General features: G+C 38.5%; 1 protein-coding gene across 1 annotated transcript in view; it reads left to right on the top strand.

Annotated features, from left to right (window-relative positions):
* Window positions 1-11,608: 11,608 nt before the first annotated feature.
* itga1 (integrin, alpha 1) overlaps window positions 11,609-18,019 on the top strand; it is a 47,159-nt gene continuing 40,748 nt past the window's right edge. Inside the window, exon 1 of the mRNA XM_008423751.3 lies at window positions 11,609-11,849. Coding sequence (XP_008421973.2) covers window positions 11,801-11,849 — 49 coding nt within the window. The 5' untranslated portion in view covers window positions 11,609-11,800. The remainder of the gene's footprint in view (window positions 11,850-18,019) is intronic.

Here is an 18,019-nt window from a genome sequence, read left to right as displayed (position 1 = left end):
GAAGGCTCATCACACGATGAGTCAGGAAGGCAGAACAAGGGAGTTGAAAAAATAATTTTAACAACTTTGAATAATCTTGTTAAACGGGTTTTACTCATCACTCAAAGATGCAGTAATCTTTTTTTGCTTTTCAAGCCTTTAGAGCAGGGGTCACCAACTGCAGTCCTCGAGGGCTACCATCCTGCAACTTTTAGATGTGTCTCTGCTCAAACACACCTGGATCAAATAAACTGCTCATTTCCAGCCTATTGCAGAGAGGAATGAATGCTGGTGAGGAAATGCAGACATTTTGAAGCAGAGGTGAATCTAAAAGTTGCAGGATGGTAGCCTTTGAGGACTGGAGTTGGTGACCCCTGCTTTAGAGTAAGTTCAGATTTGTGTCTCACATCATCCAACTCTCTCTTCATGGAGATCATCATAGAGCAACAGTAAGATACACATTTAATTAATATTATGCACCATTAGAACGATAAAACAAAAATAAAGCCTAAAGACTTTGATTATTTCCTGTTAGTTACAACTTTATAGAGCCAAGCTAGTCCCAGAGTAGAAAATAAAAAATGTACTCTGTATATTCCCACAGTTAGATACATTGTACACACAATTATGTAACTGCATAATAACTAACTCATCGCTCTCTTCAGGTGTTTTCCCAAAATATTGTCATTCAACCAAGTTTGTTTCTGACAGAAAATCGGACGACCATTGATCAATGGATTATAAAACAATGTAAAACCATTGTCAGTCTTGCTGGGGGGGAGCTGTTTTTATTCCCTTGTTGTTTAAAAATGGCACAACAAAAATTATAAATACTCTTCCCAATAATTAGTGGAAACATTTCCTTTGGCATTTTGTCAATTAATGAGCAGCTTTTTTGCACGTTTCCACCAGTATTTTTGTAGCAAGCATCCAGTGTTTTTGGTTGAAAGGCCTCCTCCATTTGGGACTCTTCAAAATATAATTTTTTTAACCTACATTTTTCCTGTGTGCAGCAGATGATATTTTATGTATTGAACTTATAGATCTTGAAAGTGTGTGGAGATGTAAAACACTTCACTTAGAACAGTATCACAAATGGTTGATGATTAAGACTTGAACACTGTACTTTCCAGGAATACACCAAAAGTTGTTCTGTAATGGATAAAACTTAATCTTATGAAATGGTCATCAACTCAAATTTCCAGGCTAAATGATGCCAAAAGCTGTATAATCATACACAATTAAGTAATGAAAAACCACAAACTGATATGACATTGAAAGATGATTTAAATTTCTCACTAGAACTGTCAATTTTATTAATAATTAACCCGTTGCTACTTTGTGTTAGCAGTTTCCACAAAGAGTTTTAGACTCACAAGTTCTTGTGAAACTTTTGAATTATTTTTGATAAAGGCATAGAAATTCATAGTATGTTGTCATACGCTTCTCCAATTAGCTGCAATTTCTTTTTCAAAAAGTGAAACTGAAATTGCTCTTTAGCTTTCTGCTCGGCGTCCATATTTGTGTGATCCTCCCTTTCCCTTGCTCTGCCTGCTCAATTTCTGCAGGAAGTCTTAACAATAGGAAACCTCCAGGGCTTCTGAAACTTAGCTGGAAAACAAACACACTCAAGCTGGTGACCTCATTTACACATAGACATACTTACAAAGAAAACGTCAACAGTCAGCTGCCCATTAACTTGTACATCAGAAAGAAAGCGTTCATTTGTCTTCAAAGGAAACCCACATGTGACTCATTTGATTCATTCGGGCTTCTCATTGCAAGATACAGGTAAACAGGGTAATGAACAAGCACAGTTGACCTCAGCATTTGTTTTTGTTTTTTTGTCTAGCAAAAGTAACAGAGTGACTTGAAGGAAACCCTGCCCAGTCAAAGACAAAAACAACCCTTTTTGGAACTGGAAGCAGGTTTTCCTACAGGGGGCAATTATAAGGGACTTTTCCACAATTAAAAAGCTACGTGAAAGGCATTGTGGAGCTTATTTCGATTCTGTTTCCTAACAATGTTGATTTAAGTGGAAGTCATTGAGGTCATCCTAAATATATGCAAAGAAGTGTAACGTTAAAAGAACGTTTATGTAATCATGTAGCAAATTTCAACACACCAGTAGCCAACGTGAGCAAAAAACAAAAAAGTGGTGGGAAACTAAAAAGTTGAAGGAAGAAGGTAAAAGTAATTGAAAATAGTATTGAGGAGATATTTTCAGAACCTTTGACCCTCTTGTGGTCAGAAGTTCACATAATCTCATCCCTGGCATGATTGCTGCATGACTTTTTATTTTTTTGTGGAATAACTACAAGTCTCCTTCTGAGGCTGTAGACAGAGATTCGTCCAAAGTTTAACATTCCCAACAAAAAAAATATAATGATAAAATCTTAGCCGGATGGTGCTGCTGATATCATTTCAAGTCTTATTTCAGTCTCTCATAGTATTTAAAAACACTTCAACATCAAATTGGATTATTTTTTTCTTTTCTCAGATTAAAGATAAACATTTGAATCATAAAATGCCAACAATCTGAATGCTTCTTGCACAGCGAAAACACTGCAAAAGGTATCTGGAAAATCTGAAGTATACCGGTTCACTGCAGATGAAGGCAGCAAGTAATCCTGACCAGATGACTTCTTGTGCTGCTCTTTAGTTGTGGTCAAAGGGCAAACAATGTTCTGCCCAAAACATGAGGTTTACAGCTGAAAGAGTCGAAGTGAAAGTGAGCACGAAGAGGGGGCACTCAGACCTTATGATCTCAGTCATCATCTGGTTGCTCAGTGGGAGGTCAAAGAATGGCACGAAATGCACACCCACACACTAATACTCTTATTTTATACTCCCACTGAGGAGCACAGACTATACCTGCGGAGATGTGACCTCCAGAGAGCCAGAAATGCTGCATTCGTGCACAGAGTTCAGCACAACAGCACATTTGCTTTTAACCAGGGCCAACCATGTCAAAACTTAACTTTCACACAGTTATGACATCAACATTAATAAACAAAGTCCAGATTGCCAACTGTGTCAAAAGCTTTTGGCCATGCCTTTAACTGTGACATAATATTCTCCTCAATATTCTCCAGCTTTAGCGATTCTTGTTTGCTACACTTGGCATCATATTTCCAACGTGGGTGTGTTCACCTTTGACATTTTCACAGGTAAACAAACCTCTGCTTGTAATTTACAATCAGTAAAAACGGTGCAAGTAAAATAACATGTAATAGAGTCAGGAGCAAACACTGTGACCTTTAATCTCAAACTCTACAGTGTTAGACTAAACTTATAAGAGGGGGAAAAAAAACCCTGTAAGATCCCCCTTTAAGAGCCATAACATTAGGACAAGAAGCCGTGCATTAATGAGGACAACTTCTTCAAAATGAACACTTTAAAACTCAGGAGGTGAAAACCTTCTCTAACTTAAACTAACTCTTAAAAGCAAAATGCTAATATGAACAATTCAAGCACAAAATGACACAAGTTTAACTTTGTCGCACATTCCAAATAGATTTTTTGTTTTTTTAAAATCTGTGTTATATCTTATATGATAACATTTAGTAAGATGTTTTTTTATTTAATTTATCGTGCATTTATCGTAATATCTTCTGCTAGCGGCTGGGCTCCTTTTGACCTCCTTTCTGTCAGCACTTTCTTGTGTTAAACTGTGAGGACAACCCACAGAATCCCCTCCCTCCTAACACACCCGGCCTCCAGTTGTCCATCCTGTTTTCATGTCAGAAGTCACGCCAATAAATGACCCCAGTCTGAGCAGAATGCGATATCCTTCATGCATAAAGGCCGTGAGACATGCCAAGAATGTCATGGTAAAAGCCAGAGCGCACGTGCATGCTGACATGTCTTCACAAAAAGTAGCCTAGAAGCTTAATGTAACATTTGTTGCAGATTGATGCAGCATTAAACTGAACTGTGTGGCATGTTTTGGTCTATATATGGTTATAGAGTCTGTTGCAGATTTCTGCCCAAGTCCTTCTTGAAAAAATGAGATCTGGATCTCCATAGGGTTTTTAAATAAAGGAAATAGAAATAGAACCATAACATGACATGAAGTGAAAGGTAAATTACCGAGTGCATACATGAGCAGAAGACGTGATCAATTAAAGATCCTCACAATCAGGTTATTGCTCAACCAAAGATCCTCACAATGCATGTTGCTGCATTGTCCTTGTTGAACTGCTTGCGGAAAGGCAGAGCAGTTCTGTTATGGTAAGTCGCAATCTGAAAACAATCCAGTGAAGCCCCACCAAATTTCCTACAGAGTGACAACAGGGTCTGGGGACAAACTATGATAGAAACCCGATTCCTGTTTTTGTTACACATACACACAGAAAAACACAGAAACTTAATGGGTTTTAACTTTTCATTCTAATTCCACAACAATGTCATCTGATATAAGGTAACTCTATATCCATGTAAGACTTACAGTGTCCAAGTCTACACTATGTAAGCCTTTGTGAACCAAAACGTACAATTCGTTCCTTGAAAAATGCATCATGAGTTTACTTATAATAAAAAGACAGTTATTGTCTACTAAATCAGAAGAGGTCATATATGCACAGAGTTTGCACGCGTTAACAAAATTCAGAGGAAACAAGTGTGTGCAAGCAACCATTATTGCTTCATTCTCCAATATTTTCTCACTTCTCATTTTTGTTTTTGGCTACAAGCGATGATCTGAGACACCAGAAGAAGTCGTTTCAGTGTATAATCATTGCGTTTGTTGACAATCAGTAAAAAGAAAAAAGTTACTTTTTGTTGAAAGAGGCAAATCCATGCAATCTTTAGTGAAGCGCATTTGTTGTTGTTTTTTTATTTTTACTCATAACTGTATCCTTCAGCCCTAGTGTGAAGACTAAACCCATCAAAATAACAATAGTTTGTGGGCAAATGACTTTTAGCACAACTTGGGGTATCCCATGTCTCACTCAGGGACGTTGGCTACAGATAAAACAATGTAAAATGGGTGCATTGAAATAATAATAAAAATATTATCTATTGTCATTCACATTCTTTTTTGTATACCCTTCTCAATATCCATCCATCCATCCATTTTCTTTGCACCCTTGTCCCTTTGCGGGGTCGGGAGGGTAGCTGGAGCCTATCTCCAGCTAACAATAATCAATGAGAAAACTCTCATTGGCATTACAGCAGTTAAACCCTTCTTATAATTGCCAAGCATGCTTCTCTTTATTTTCAATGAAGGGCTCCAAGTCTTTGAGATGGGAAGGCCTCCTTGCCATCACCCTAATCTTTAACTCCCTCCACAGATTCTTTGCCGAGTCTGGACTCGGGGGGGAAAAGTGTTATGAATGTAACTTATAGACAGAATCGAAATTTGCATGGAATGTGATTATGTTTGGGATTGACTATGTAATAAAACTGATGGAAAAAGAGTTTGTAGGCGAACTAGTTGTTTTTACTGTCTTAGTGCAGCTTGAGGTAATTTGTGGAAGCATTGCTTTGTGTTCTCTCTTTATTATTCTTTTCTACAAGGTCCATTAATTTTGTGGCAAGCTCTTTTTTGTTGAAGCCATTGCTGACATTATTATTTTTAATTGATTTTGTTTTTCTCTTAGATATAAAACACTCCTTGGCCCATCTCCCATATCTTTTGCCATGTTTGTCTCCTGGGTGGAATCACTGCCCAAGCTACCTGCTGCAATTAACTTTGTGTGCTCTTTGTTTTTCTTCTCCCGTAGGGAGTGATCCAGTGCCCATTCCTCTGGCATTTTTTCTGTCTGCTTCCTGTCCTTTCAACGTCAGTCCATTCCTACAAGACTGCAGGTCACACTGATCCTGCCTCTCTTGTAGGTTTCCTCTTGTTCAAGGGAAGTGGTTCCTCTCCAGTGCTGCTACATGCTTGGTACAAACTCAATGTTGTTGGAATATATTTTCAGGGGTTTAAGTTATCTATCAACACCTTAGTAGCACTCTAACGTGCCATATTTAGAACTGAATCTGAGTGTATGATTATATAATGCTGGACTGATGTGAATTTAATTATTAGTGAAGGAGATTCTATATAATATGAAATGTATCTGACTCGTTTGTCTTGTATTATGAATTGCGGCTACATGAATGAACTGATCTGAACTGAATAGACCAGCCAAACACAACAAGTCATCAACTTGGAGTGGGCTTTTACTGCATGAATGTTTTAGTAGATAATTGTTTGCATCGAGGATGACTAAGCCATTGTTTCCCATAATACTGTTCAATTAATTTTTGTTGGCTCACAGACTGATGATGCAACTTTGTAAAAATAAAATAAAATAAAAAAGGTGCAGTGGTTAAAAGACATGCAGGTTTATGAGATTGTTTTAACAATTATGAGTATACTTGCCTATCACAATTGTGTTTTAGTTTTATTCATTTTAGATTCAGATGCTAATATTATTGTATGCGTATAACTATTATTACTGTTCTTTCATGTTGCATGTTTCCAAACCTACATGATATTTTCGGGCTCTATGACTATTTGTTTGAAGGTGATGAAATAAGCGTCACTGTAGCGGCTGGGAGCGACCCCACTGTGTCTGTGACAGAGACAGAGGGCCAGTTTTTGGGGTGTAACTGAAACCTCCCTGTTGTGGACAGAGTCAGAGGTTCCTGACCTCGTGTTGGCCCCTTTGTGAAGTAAAGCTTCAAGTCCTGTCTAACATGCAGGGAGAGGAGATGGACTGGATCTCTAATTGATGCCCTCGTATGTCAGACTATTGCTTTCCTTCACCCACAGGGTGAAACTTGGGTCTCTTTGAAGATACTTATATGACCCTGTTTGGGTGTCAGAGCTTCAGTTGGACGCAAAGATGATGCGAGCAAGGCAAGAACGTGAACATTTCTGGCTGGGACTCAGATTTAGGTCCTTCTTGCTGCAGCAGATAGTGCTAACAACTGCATAAAAGGTTTAACTGTATTTGTACAAATAAAAATATCAAAGCTAAATATTTATGAAGCCTCCCTCCCTTCAGTCTAACCCCTAAATTAAATTACTTGTGACCGAATGCCTTCAGGAATCGTCCAGACAGTAAAAAGATTCCAGGCGTAATTTAATCTCAGTGTATATGCAGCTAGTTAAAATTTTATTATATGAAAAAGAGCAAAAGTATGGAATACTACTCTGGAAGAGTGGTAGAGATCAACTGTGTGCTCCATAAGTTATTATTGAAGAAACATGTTACTGAACCAAAGCTTTAAGAATTGGTTCAGTAACCAATTTAAATTTGACCAAGAATTAAACAAAAATACCACAAACCATGTATCAAAAACATGTTGAGTATTTGAGTTTTAGTTTTCATCTGTTTGTAGATTTATTGTTTGTTCATATCGGCTTCTGTCTTGCCTTTTCAGTTCATGCGTTTGTATTCACCCTCTTAGTTTGCCCTTGCATTTTGTTCATTGAGATTTTCCTTCTATTAGAGTTTTTGTTCATGTTCCCCTCAGCTTATCTCATGTTCATCAGTCTCCTTCCCTCAACTGGCCTGTTGAGCCTCGTCTCACAGCCGCAACCCGTCCCCAATCTGTCAACCTGTCACATCTGGTAATCAAGCTCCTCGTTATTAGAGTGCCTCTCTAATAAACGATAACACATTCATTCCAACACGTTCTTGTTGGAATGGCCTGTCCAGACCTAAACACAACCGAGAAGTATTTTTTAATTGAATTTGACTTCTAAACGCTTGCAGCTTGTTGAACTAATTGCTTCTCCGGATTTGTTTTGTAAAACATTTAGTCAACCATGTATCCTTTTCCTTCTGCACATGCATGGCTCTGTTTAATGAATCACATAAAGTCTTATTAAAAACTCTTTCACATTTGTGATTGGAATATTGTGTTGTGCAAAAATAAAAGAAGGAAAAAAACTCTTCTGCATGGAGCTGTGTTTCAAAATGACTGAGGAATTATTTCCCATCTAAGAAAGTTCATAAATGATGTAAAAAAAAAAGACACAAAAGAGAACATAAAAGTGAACACAAAAGAGGAACAAACATTTAGGCACAACATGATTTCCATTTGCTCATCTCCATCTGGTCAGTGTCAGAGTTTTGAACAAAGTCAAAAGCTGTTCTCATCAAAGAGTAATCACAACGGATGGATCTGCTTTCTGTCACTGAGCCGCCACACGACTTGCTTCTTTCCCTGGAGTTCATCCTTCGGTGGTATTGCAAAGTCACTCCTATAAGGAGCCTGTTGTGCTTTCAGCAAAGGGAACTCTACATTGCTGCAGCATGAGAAACTCGTCTTGCAGCTCTCTTGAAGTGGCATTAGCAATTGTTGAAGATTAACCATATAGAATTAAAAGCCACTTGTACAGCCATTCTCTGCAGCCGCACAAAATCAACGTATCCTTATATAGTGAAAGTTTTTTCTCCAAAGCATCTTTGTTTGCTGTATGTGGTTTATTCCTCAGCTGGCAGAAAATCTGCACAAATCCCTCATAAAGTCATAGTGAGTATAAGTGAAAAAACTCTCGTTTAAATGTATGCAACAACTGATAGCATATTGCAAACTGGAATCGTTAAACTTCAGGAATTTTAAATAAGCCAGAGCGTCTTCTTCTTCATATTTGCCGTGTTCCTTAAACTCATTTCCATCAAGGAGTCAAAGTTACTTTGCATCTCTCAGCCCTACCTCTCAGTTTAGGAAAACAATAATGTTTTGGTGGGCTTGCAGTTGTGCAGCACTCTTTCTGTTTTCAACACTAAATTAAAAACTACTTTAATTACCTGACCCTGCTTCAAATCTTCCCACAATCTCACCTGGGTCTGGGTTTTTCTTTGTCTTTGTGATGCTTGTTCACTAGTGTTCTCTAATAAACCAGAAAGCATTAGGATTTATAATTAGATAACTTTTTAAGGCACTGGGTTTCATATTAGAGAAAAAAAATAGTAAAGACGGTGCAATATTTATGACTAGGAAAAAAAGTCTTTGTTACCCCAGATGAACGGAAACCTGTTCACATTCAGACGGAGCCACCTGCGCCAAAAGTGGTGAAGAAGAACAAACGCAAAGCTTTCAAGAGGGAGCGCATGCAGCGAGGACGCAGATGATTTGCTGCAGCCACAATCCACATATTTTTTTTTTTTGCACTTCTTTGTGTTGGTCAATTGCTTAAATCCCGAAAAATATATTTCAATTCTTGGTTATTCTATGACAAATTGTGTAAAAACTTAAAAGAACTTGAATGCCTTTGGATGGAAATCTGTTATTCCACAACTTTGTTTGACATCAACTACTAAGATTCTCCTTTAAAGGGAAAAAATGTGTGAAGATAAGCAGCTATACATGCTTTAATTTTCCAAGCTATCCGTTCCGCATCAGACCCAATAACAGTGAATACCAAACAAAGTATATATTTACTGTGAGCTGTCACTAACGCCGCAACACCGTCCTCCTGTATACATTACAGATTCCTCAGATCATCTCTGTATATGGGCTTCTACTGAAACAGAAGCATTGTCACTGCAAAAGAAGTTTGTTTAGCATTAATGATTTAATGTCGTGGGTAAACCAGGCCAATTTTCTTCACTTAAAGCGATTAACTTCATCTGAGAAGTGCAGTTTTTTTTTTTGTGCAGCAAAGTGGAAGCAAGAAAAGAGGCTGTATGAGACATGATGGTACTTTATAATCATCTTAGAATCTTTTCTATTTAAAGAATTCAGAGCTGAAATTGAAAGACGAAACGTTCGAGCCCTGTATCTGTTCAGTCTTAATGCCCTCTTCCTGTCTCAGTGCATAGAGGAAGTTAAAGAAATAGAGAGATGAAAAACACATTAGCATAGACTCCCACTGCTAATACAGGCACGCAGCACGTCAAAAGTGAAAGGCAGGGCGGCAAGGGCAGGAGGATACTGCATAGGTGTTCAAAATGAAAACATCGATTGCGATTAAGACGCTTTCTACACTATGTTACCAGAAGGGTAAATCAAACCAGTAAGCCGAGTCGTGTAAGAGGATGAGGAAAAGGGTGGGTGGATGCGTGGCGAAGGGCTATTTTGTGCAATGAAGCTAATCAGTCTTCCTGCGTCTCACTCAGGGATGTCTGTGGGGGCTGAAGACAGGAAAGACTCCTGTAAACTGTCTCATTTGCTGGGTGTTCCTGAGGTCCCGTCTCGAGCAGATGTTGCTTCTTTGTTTACACTAAAAACGAGCACATGCTGTGCTTGATATGTACATCTGATGTGCCATTTTTTTACATATCCCTCTGTTTTGCTTTTCTAGAAATAAAGGCAACATTGCATGAAGGAGGAATTGTTATTTTTTGCTTTCCACGTTGCATGTTCTCTGTGTTTAAGCAGATCACAATATTTAGATGCAGACATGGAGATTGGTGACTGCTGATAGTCATAAAGGAAAGACCAGAGTGAAGGTGTGAATGAGCTGTGAGCTTGAAAGCTATGCATGGGCTATTTTGAGATTCTCTCTGTACGATAGCCACGAGTAAGGACATTTCAATGTTGAAATTGAAATGTGTAAATTTGTTTGTCACAAAATTTTGAACTAAAATGTTCAAAATATGCTTTGCTTTTATTCAAACAAGAAATAGACACATATTTCTATATGCTACTAGAATACTGTTAAATATCCTTATGTAATGTTTATTGTTGTTTATTGTTGCAAGTTGTTCTCCTGAGAGCTCTCACCTGTGCTGCAGCTGATTTAATGTCGCCACAGTCCTCTTAACTTCACAATCATCTGTTCATCTGTTTTCTCAAGACACCAATAAAATACTTTGAGGTTGTTTTACAAGGCTCTGAACTTAAATCATTCAGATAAAGCTCCAAATAGGCGACTGAAAAATATATTATCATAGGTTTGCAGCAGCTGCGTAGAATCAAACTCGCTTAACGCTTGAGATAAACCAGGCGGCGCTGGAATCCAATGCAAGATTTTCTTTTCAGTAAAATGTCAAAGAAGTGCTGCGTGTAGAGAGAGAAAAAAGAGCCCCATGTTTCTTTGAGTCTTGATTAGTGTAGACAATAGTAAAACAGGTAATCATGACAAGCTCCCTCTGTTTACATTGTACAGTCTACAGGGTAAAGTGAATTATGCTTCAAATGAGTGATACCAAACATCTTTCAACAGCCACGACTTGAAATGCTGAGTTTTCAGAACTGTTTCTGATATATTACAATTGGGTGACCTCAACTCTCAACAGCAACACAGTTTTGGTGAGAGAGCCTGGCTCCCTGTGGGGAAAACTTCCCTGGATGGTTGAAAGGCACGCCAGAAAGTCATTTTACTAATTTTTTTTTTTTTATCAGAAAACACATTGAAACAATGCTGTTCTGCGTTTTCTCATAAGATTTTCACTTTTCCCCCGTGACTCGCCAATCATAAATGCATGTTTTCCCCTTTCAATTGAAACAATTTGACTTAGCCACATTGTGAGGCACCATTAACCACTCATAACGCAATAGCTGCGTTGCGTGTGTACCCCAAGGACGCCCAAGTTGCTTTCAAACCTCTATTACATTCAGTTCGACCTGCTCTCACTTGTAGATCAACCGTGGTTTTTGTCTTAAGATTTAACTGTGCAGTTGATGTATTCCCGTCCCCCGCTCCGTGGGTGAGAGAACCCACAACTCTGAAGTCCCCGCCCTCCCTTTCCTATTTCCCGCTGAGCCGAGCGGACGCGTACATTAAGAGGCAGCATCTTCTGTCAGCCTGAGCAGGGACCCGGGCTCTGAAAAGCCCCATGGACTCCTGTTAGTGGGTTAACAATTGTCGCTTCTTGGGTGGATCTTTGGTGAAAGAAAAGGAGGCTAAACAGGACCCGCGTGGCGCGCCAGGATGCTGCGGCTCAGTCAGATTTCCACTTTGACAGCAGCGGCAGTTGTTGGTGAGTAAAGACTGAAAGAGAGCGGCGGGGCGTTTTGGCTGATTAGAGCATGACAGGTGGAAAAGACGGCACGTGGCTAACCGTGCATCTTTGCGCGTGCAGCTTTGTCTCCTGTAGTGTTCTTATTGCACGCGCTCCTGTTGATAAATGCCTGTGTTGCTTCCAGTCTGTCCAAGTGAGGTCGTTTTGACAGCAGCTCAGCCTCACTTTGAATTTCTTTCACATTTGCCATGTTAGCTTAATACAGACACATATTTTAATACGCTTTCAATTGGATTTACGTTACTATAAAAAAAAAACATAAATAAAAGCCAGTGCCTTCAGAAGTCTTCTTTTTAAAGTAAATGCATTTGTTGAATTTGTTGAAAATCCACAAGTTTGGCAGAAAACATTGGTGAGCAAACTACCTCATCAACGCCAAGCAATCATTGAAGATGGACAAATATGACGACTGAAAACCTGCCAGGATAACGGACGTCTGCTTAAACTGACAAAGAGAGCATTATTGAGAAAATACAGCAGTTTTCCACACAGCACACGTGGAAGAAGGTGCAATGGTCAGATGAGATCAAAGTTATGTTGTTTTTTTATTTATATTTGTGATGCTAAGCATATAACTCGCATCGACATCCTCACCATGCTGAAACATGTTGATGGCAGAATAATGCTGTGGGGAGGCTTTTTCATCACAATGGTTCAAGTCACTTCAGGCTTTTAAAATAATGTTTAAAAACTCTCCATCGCTCTATGACCAGAGCTTTCTCAGGCTCAGTCTTAGAGCTGCAGCAAGCTCATTTTCAAGTATTTAAAACTAAATGTAGAGTTCCTGTTTGGAGAGGAGAGAAAAGAGAGAGCAACAAAGCGAATAAGGACTGTCTCTTTAATTCTCAGATTCCTTTGCTTTCATGTGATACTGGCTTGTGATGGTCATTAGAGAATTGAGTTAGGGTTAAATGGATAGAAGTGTGTGTCTGTGACTGTGAAGGAATCAGTTTGTGATCACATAGTAAACTATTATTTTCACGTTTATACTGATGTTAACCAGTCATACCTGCCACCTTTTTTTTTTAAAAAAAAAACGTCACTCTTGGATTCATCTGTGAATTAGCTGAGAGACTTTTCTAATATTTTGAAGTTATTTAAAACAAACACTTATCTTGAGTAGATGAACAAACCATTTCGTTTTTTTGGGTGTCTAAGGGTAAAATTTGGAGGCCATTGTTGAATTATGTAAATTTTTGATTAGTGTAGACAACTGTTTCAGATGAAAGGACAGAGCGCTGACAATTTTTCACACTCTCTTGAATGCTTCTTATTTCTCAAGCCATGCTTTTTCTAATATTGTTGGAGAAGTTTGCTTCTTTATCGTGTTAGTAGAAAAAATTTTACTTTTAAATTTTGTTAGTTCGTTGACTATAATTGTCAACAAGAACGTTTCGCGGATTTGAGTCTTTAATAATTGATTTGAAGCATTTTTTTCTGGAATGGTGTCTGTTTTTCCTGATTGAAAAAGAGTCAAAATCGTACGTGCAGCGCTTGAATAGAAACATACTTCCCCAATCTTTATGGGACAAAATAACCTTTGAAAGTTGCTACAGGCATGATGCTGCCACCATCGTGCTTCACAGATGGTGTAGGGTTTTCCTGGTTGACACCTTCAAGTCTTCTCATTGTCACTATGGCCAAAAAGCTAAATTTTTGTCACTTCTGAGCATGAACTTTCATGTAGAAAATATTAGGCTTGTCATGTGAGTATTTCTGCTTTTCACATTTCATTCTATGTGTTAAAAACTTCAGAAGCTCTAACTAGTTAGAACTGGGAGAACTCTATGCACAGTGAACACGATGCATTCAGTTCACACATTTAACTTCCCTGATGCATATGGGTGTCCTGGTTTTCAGACTGCTGCTGGTTGCTTGATGCAGCTGTTCTCAGCAGGCTCATTTCTATGTTCGGGTAGATGATGAATGCTTGAGATTCACACCTGATCCACTCAGTTGAATCTAACAAACTGTTGAAAGAAGTGTGAACTGGATTGCTTGAGCATTTCTTTACTAAGTGAAACTTGCGTGTGAAATTTAAAGACTGAACCTGTAGAATATACGATCAAACTAATGCAGAATAGACCAATTGAAACCGGTTAGATCATATCCACAGTACAACTCCTGCAAGAATTTGAGATGGCCAGTTCTAGACATCTAAATAAAGCCAAAAGGAGCATTATTACGTGGCAACTAGATCTGAATGGTACATAATCTCAGCAGTGTCTCATGCCCTATCAGCCACTGTCCTGCAGTTCAAGTACAATTTGAGCTCTTGAACTCATGAACTCATGTGGTTCACACGGAGGTGGAAACTGTCTGGCTTTAGGTCATACCAACAGTATCATCTCAGGTTTTCATACATCAGGAGCCAGAGTCGTAAACCGTTTATGGTTTTACAATGTGCTTTAACATGGTAAAAAATACTCACGTGTGACCTGACCATGTGAAAGCCAAATCTATTTCAGCAAACTGCCTCTATCACAGAGATTACACATAATGGGATGCTTGTCTTTGGGGTGAAAGAAACAGCCAAAGGATGCTTGGAAGACCACACAGAGAACAAAAATAAATGTTTTAATACAAAACTGTGGGCTTAAGGAAAAGTACAATAAGTTTAATGTCTGTTTTCAAAAATGATTTTCCAAAGAGACTTTAATCTGACGAACAAATATCGTATATGTATTTAATGTATACGACTGTAGATTGTGCTCCTACACCTGTAAAAGATCTACCGAGGTGTTTTCCAGTTTAGCTTGCCAGATGTTAAACTTTTGCTTCTGTCACAGCTTGTTTGGTTAAAACATGGAGAGAAAAGGTGAGAGGTTCGTTGAGCTCATCCAAATTTAGAAAACACTAAATTCTCTTGAGGATCGGAATGCTTTTTTCCCCCTCGCAGTTTCTCACATCTTGAATCTGGGAATTTGTCTTTTCCACATATATATCCCAACAGTGCATGTCTGCTGCAGCAGAGGGTCAGAGAGGACGGTCATTTCACTGAAAGCTGCGCGGTCCGGAGACGGAGTTCTCCAGACGTTAAAGCTTTAGATTAGATTTATGAACTTGGCGAGACGTTTTGTGGACCCAGCCATCTCAGTCATTAGCAGTATGTCTTTTTAGTCATCCCCCCCACCACCACCTCCCTTCTCTTGGCGGTGACCGTATCTTTCATTTGAGTCAGCTCTCCGGCCGGGTTGCAGCGCTCTGCACTAATCTGTCTGTTGGCATCAGCCGACAGAGATTCTCTGGCAGAATGAGTAATTAGGTCACGCAGTGTCAACTTACCCAACTCTTCCAGCTTATTTAATTCATTATCTTTAAAAGAAACTGCACAATGGCATTTATTAAAATCTCTAAAAGCTCAAACTACCACTTTTTGCATTTTTTGCATTTATTTTGCGATCATGTGCATATTTAATACAGGGTTCATTCATATTTAAAGCTTGTCTTATCTCTGCATTCTCGGAGGAGAGGAAGCATTCAGCTGGTTATCAGTGAGGAATTCAACAGGCAGCGTCGGCGCAGTGATATGCATGTCATAGGTAACTACTGCGAAAAACCATCAAGTCTGAACAGCTTTATACACTGCCTTTCCAAAGTGTTCAATCACTTTAGAATTTTTTCACGTTCCTTTAGAACTACGTATTTCAGTATATTCCAATGAGATTTTGTGTGATAGACTTAATGCAATGTAGCATATAGTTAAAAATGAAGCAAGGGGATTATTAAACTCAAAAAGTTTTACAAATGAAACTCAGAAAAGTGTGTATTCAGAACGCTACAGCGGAAAGTTTTGCTGCAATTAAGTCTTTGTGGCTGGACGTTTCAGATTTGTTGGAGAATGTCTGCGAACATCAACCTTTGGATTTTAGTCCGGACTTTGACTGAACCGTTTTGCCACACACAAGTCAAACCATCTTCCTTCCTGTCCCTGGTGAAGGAAAGAATCTCCAAAGCATAATAGTGCCACTGTCTTGTTCACTGTATTGTTTTATGGAGGCGGTGGTGTGTTCAGCTCTTATGGCATTTTGTGTGTTTGACCACGAAGCTCCTCCGATTAGAGCAGGGTTTTTTTCTTGTATAGAGCTTCTTTGCTTTTTTTCAGCAATAATTTTCTTTCAACTGTTGAGATTCAGAAGATGTGACAGGTTTATTTATTTATTTATTTTTTACAGCTTCTTATCCTGGCTTCTAATGAATTACTTGAGGTGTCTGCGGCAGGTGTGCTATAATTGATCCATGCAGCATGTAAATGCATAAAATATGATCACATCTTTCTTTCACCCAACACTTTTTTTTTTAACAGACACAATACTCTGTCGTCTGGCAGCAAAACCAACTAACAACCAGGGTGAAGAAATCTTGTGTCGGCTTGACAAAACAAAACAACACAACAACAAGAAAAAATCTTTGGTGAAATCTTTGCAAAGAGAGATTTTCTCAGCAGACCTTGCAGACTTTTTTCCACCTCACACTGCTGTCTTAGTGTGACTTTCTATTTGGAAGAGATGTAACCTCTCCTCAGAAATGGAGCGGTTTACACTTACCTCATGGTTCACGCTTGTCAGCTTTGTGACAACTTCTGTCCCCTTTGTGCACCACGACCACAAGTCGTAGATGAAGCAACCACAGTCGCCAATATTGTGAAAATCCAGTTGCTGTGAAGAAATAAATGGTTTTTGAAGTTATGCATGTACATCTAAATATTTGAGAGAAATGGCAAACGTTTAGCGGTGGAAAGATGTTTCTCGTTTCTGTGGCGTTTGTTTCCAAATAAATTGGTTGACAGTTTTGCTCATGCTGCTTGCTTTTATTTTGTAGAAGCTTTAGATTTCAGCTCAACTCTCCCTATGAAGCCTAGATGGGTATGAACTTAAACATGTTTCATTTATTCTTAGGTTACAAAGCACAATTTCTAAAAGAAATAGCCTTTTCATCCTTAAAACTCAGGAAAAGGTTACAGAATAATTTAAGATGTACACAAAGAATAAACAATTTGCATGTTTTCTTTCTGTTCAAAGGCCAGTCAGCGTTGTAAGTTGTTCCAAGTGATACTTATCAGGGCAGAATCACATGAAAACCCTTCCAATAATGAGCTGATTGTGGAGCATGGGTGCACGTAGCTACATCAACGCTGGAAAAGGGCTAATTTGGCATACGGTTGCCCTCTGTGGATAAACAGAGGAGCATATATTCACTTGATGCACTGTTGGTCTCAGGAAGATTCAAACCAATTTACCCCAAACCCTTCGAAACCCTCAAAACCCACCCACATGACTCAGTTTCATACTCTGCTGCTTGAAAAAGGGCTGCAAAGGTGCATCTGTGACGATGTCACCGACCCTGCGGTCCGCACAGGTTGTGGCGTGCAAAAAACCACCTGGGTTAAGTAAGCGATCCCAACAGTAAGTTGAGGCTGACGCATGATGTGCTTTAATGGTTGTTTTCCAGGTAGTAGTCAAAAGATAACATTATTTATCACAAGACAAAATGGAGAGCTAAGGTATTATGTTTTTAAAATCAGTCTTAATGGCATTGTTAGAATGTACACAGCATAAAGGAAATGGAGACAGGAAGTTTGAGCAGAGTGAGGGATGTGTCAAAAGTTATGTGGTTAAACCGCTAAGCCGCTTCTCAATATTTATTTCCATCACTGAACTTTAGCTTATTGTTTGAGGAAACATGACAATTCTGACAATTTGCTAGTTTAACGTAATCTACACTTACAAAATCAGAAATTAAGTACCAGAGTGGGGTAGTAAGCTCTCCTCATTAACATATTGATGTAGCAGAAATACAGCGAGCGGAAGAAGACAAAGCAGAAATGCAGCGAGCGGAAAAGGGAGAAGCATAAAAAGACAAAGCAAAATATCTATTTTTCTTGACAAAACGCATTTTTAGGGGAAATGAAGAAGAAAATATATACATTACTTGACGGAAACTCGTGTAAGGAAAAGGAAAAACTAAATATATATTTATGCTTTTATTTCTTATCAAAATATATATTTATGCTCTTATTTATTCCTTTATTTATTATTTTATTTCTTATTATGTCAGTTTTGGTCCTCCAAAAATATATTTATGCTTTTATTTCTTATCAAAATATATATTTATTCTTTTATTTATAC

Source organism: Poecilia reticulata, chromosome 12 (genome assembly GCF_904066995.2).
Source record: "Poecilia reticulata chromosome 12, P_reticulata-male-v2, whole genome shotgun sequence".
In the NCBI taxonomy this organism is placed as follows: Eukaryota; Metazoa; Chordata; class Actinopteri; order Cyprinodontiformes; family Poeciliidae; genus Poecilia; species Poecilia reticulata.
Note: the sequence above shows the minus strand (reverse complement) of the source record. Positions and strands in the feature narration are given on the sequence as shown.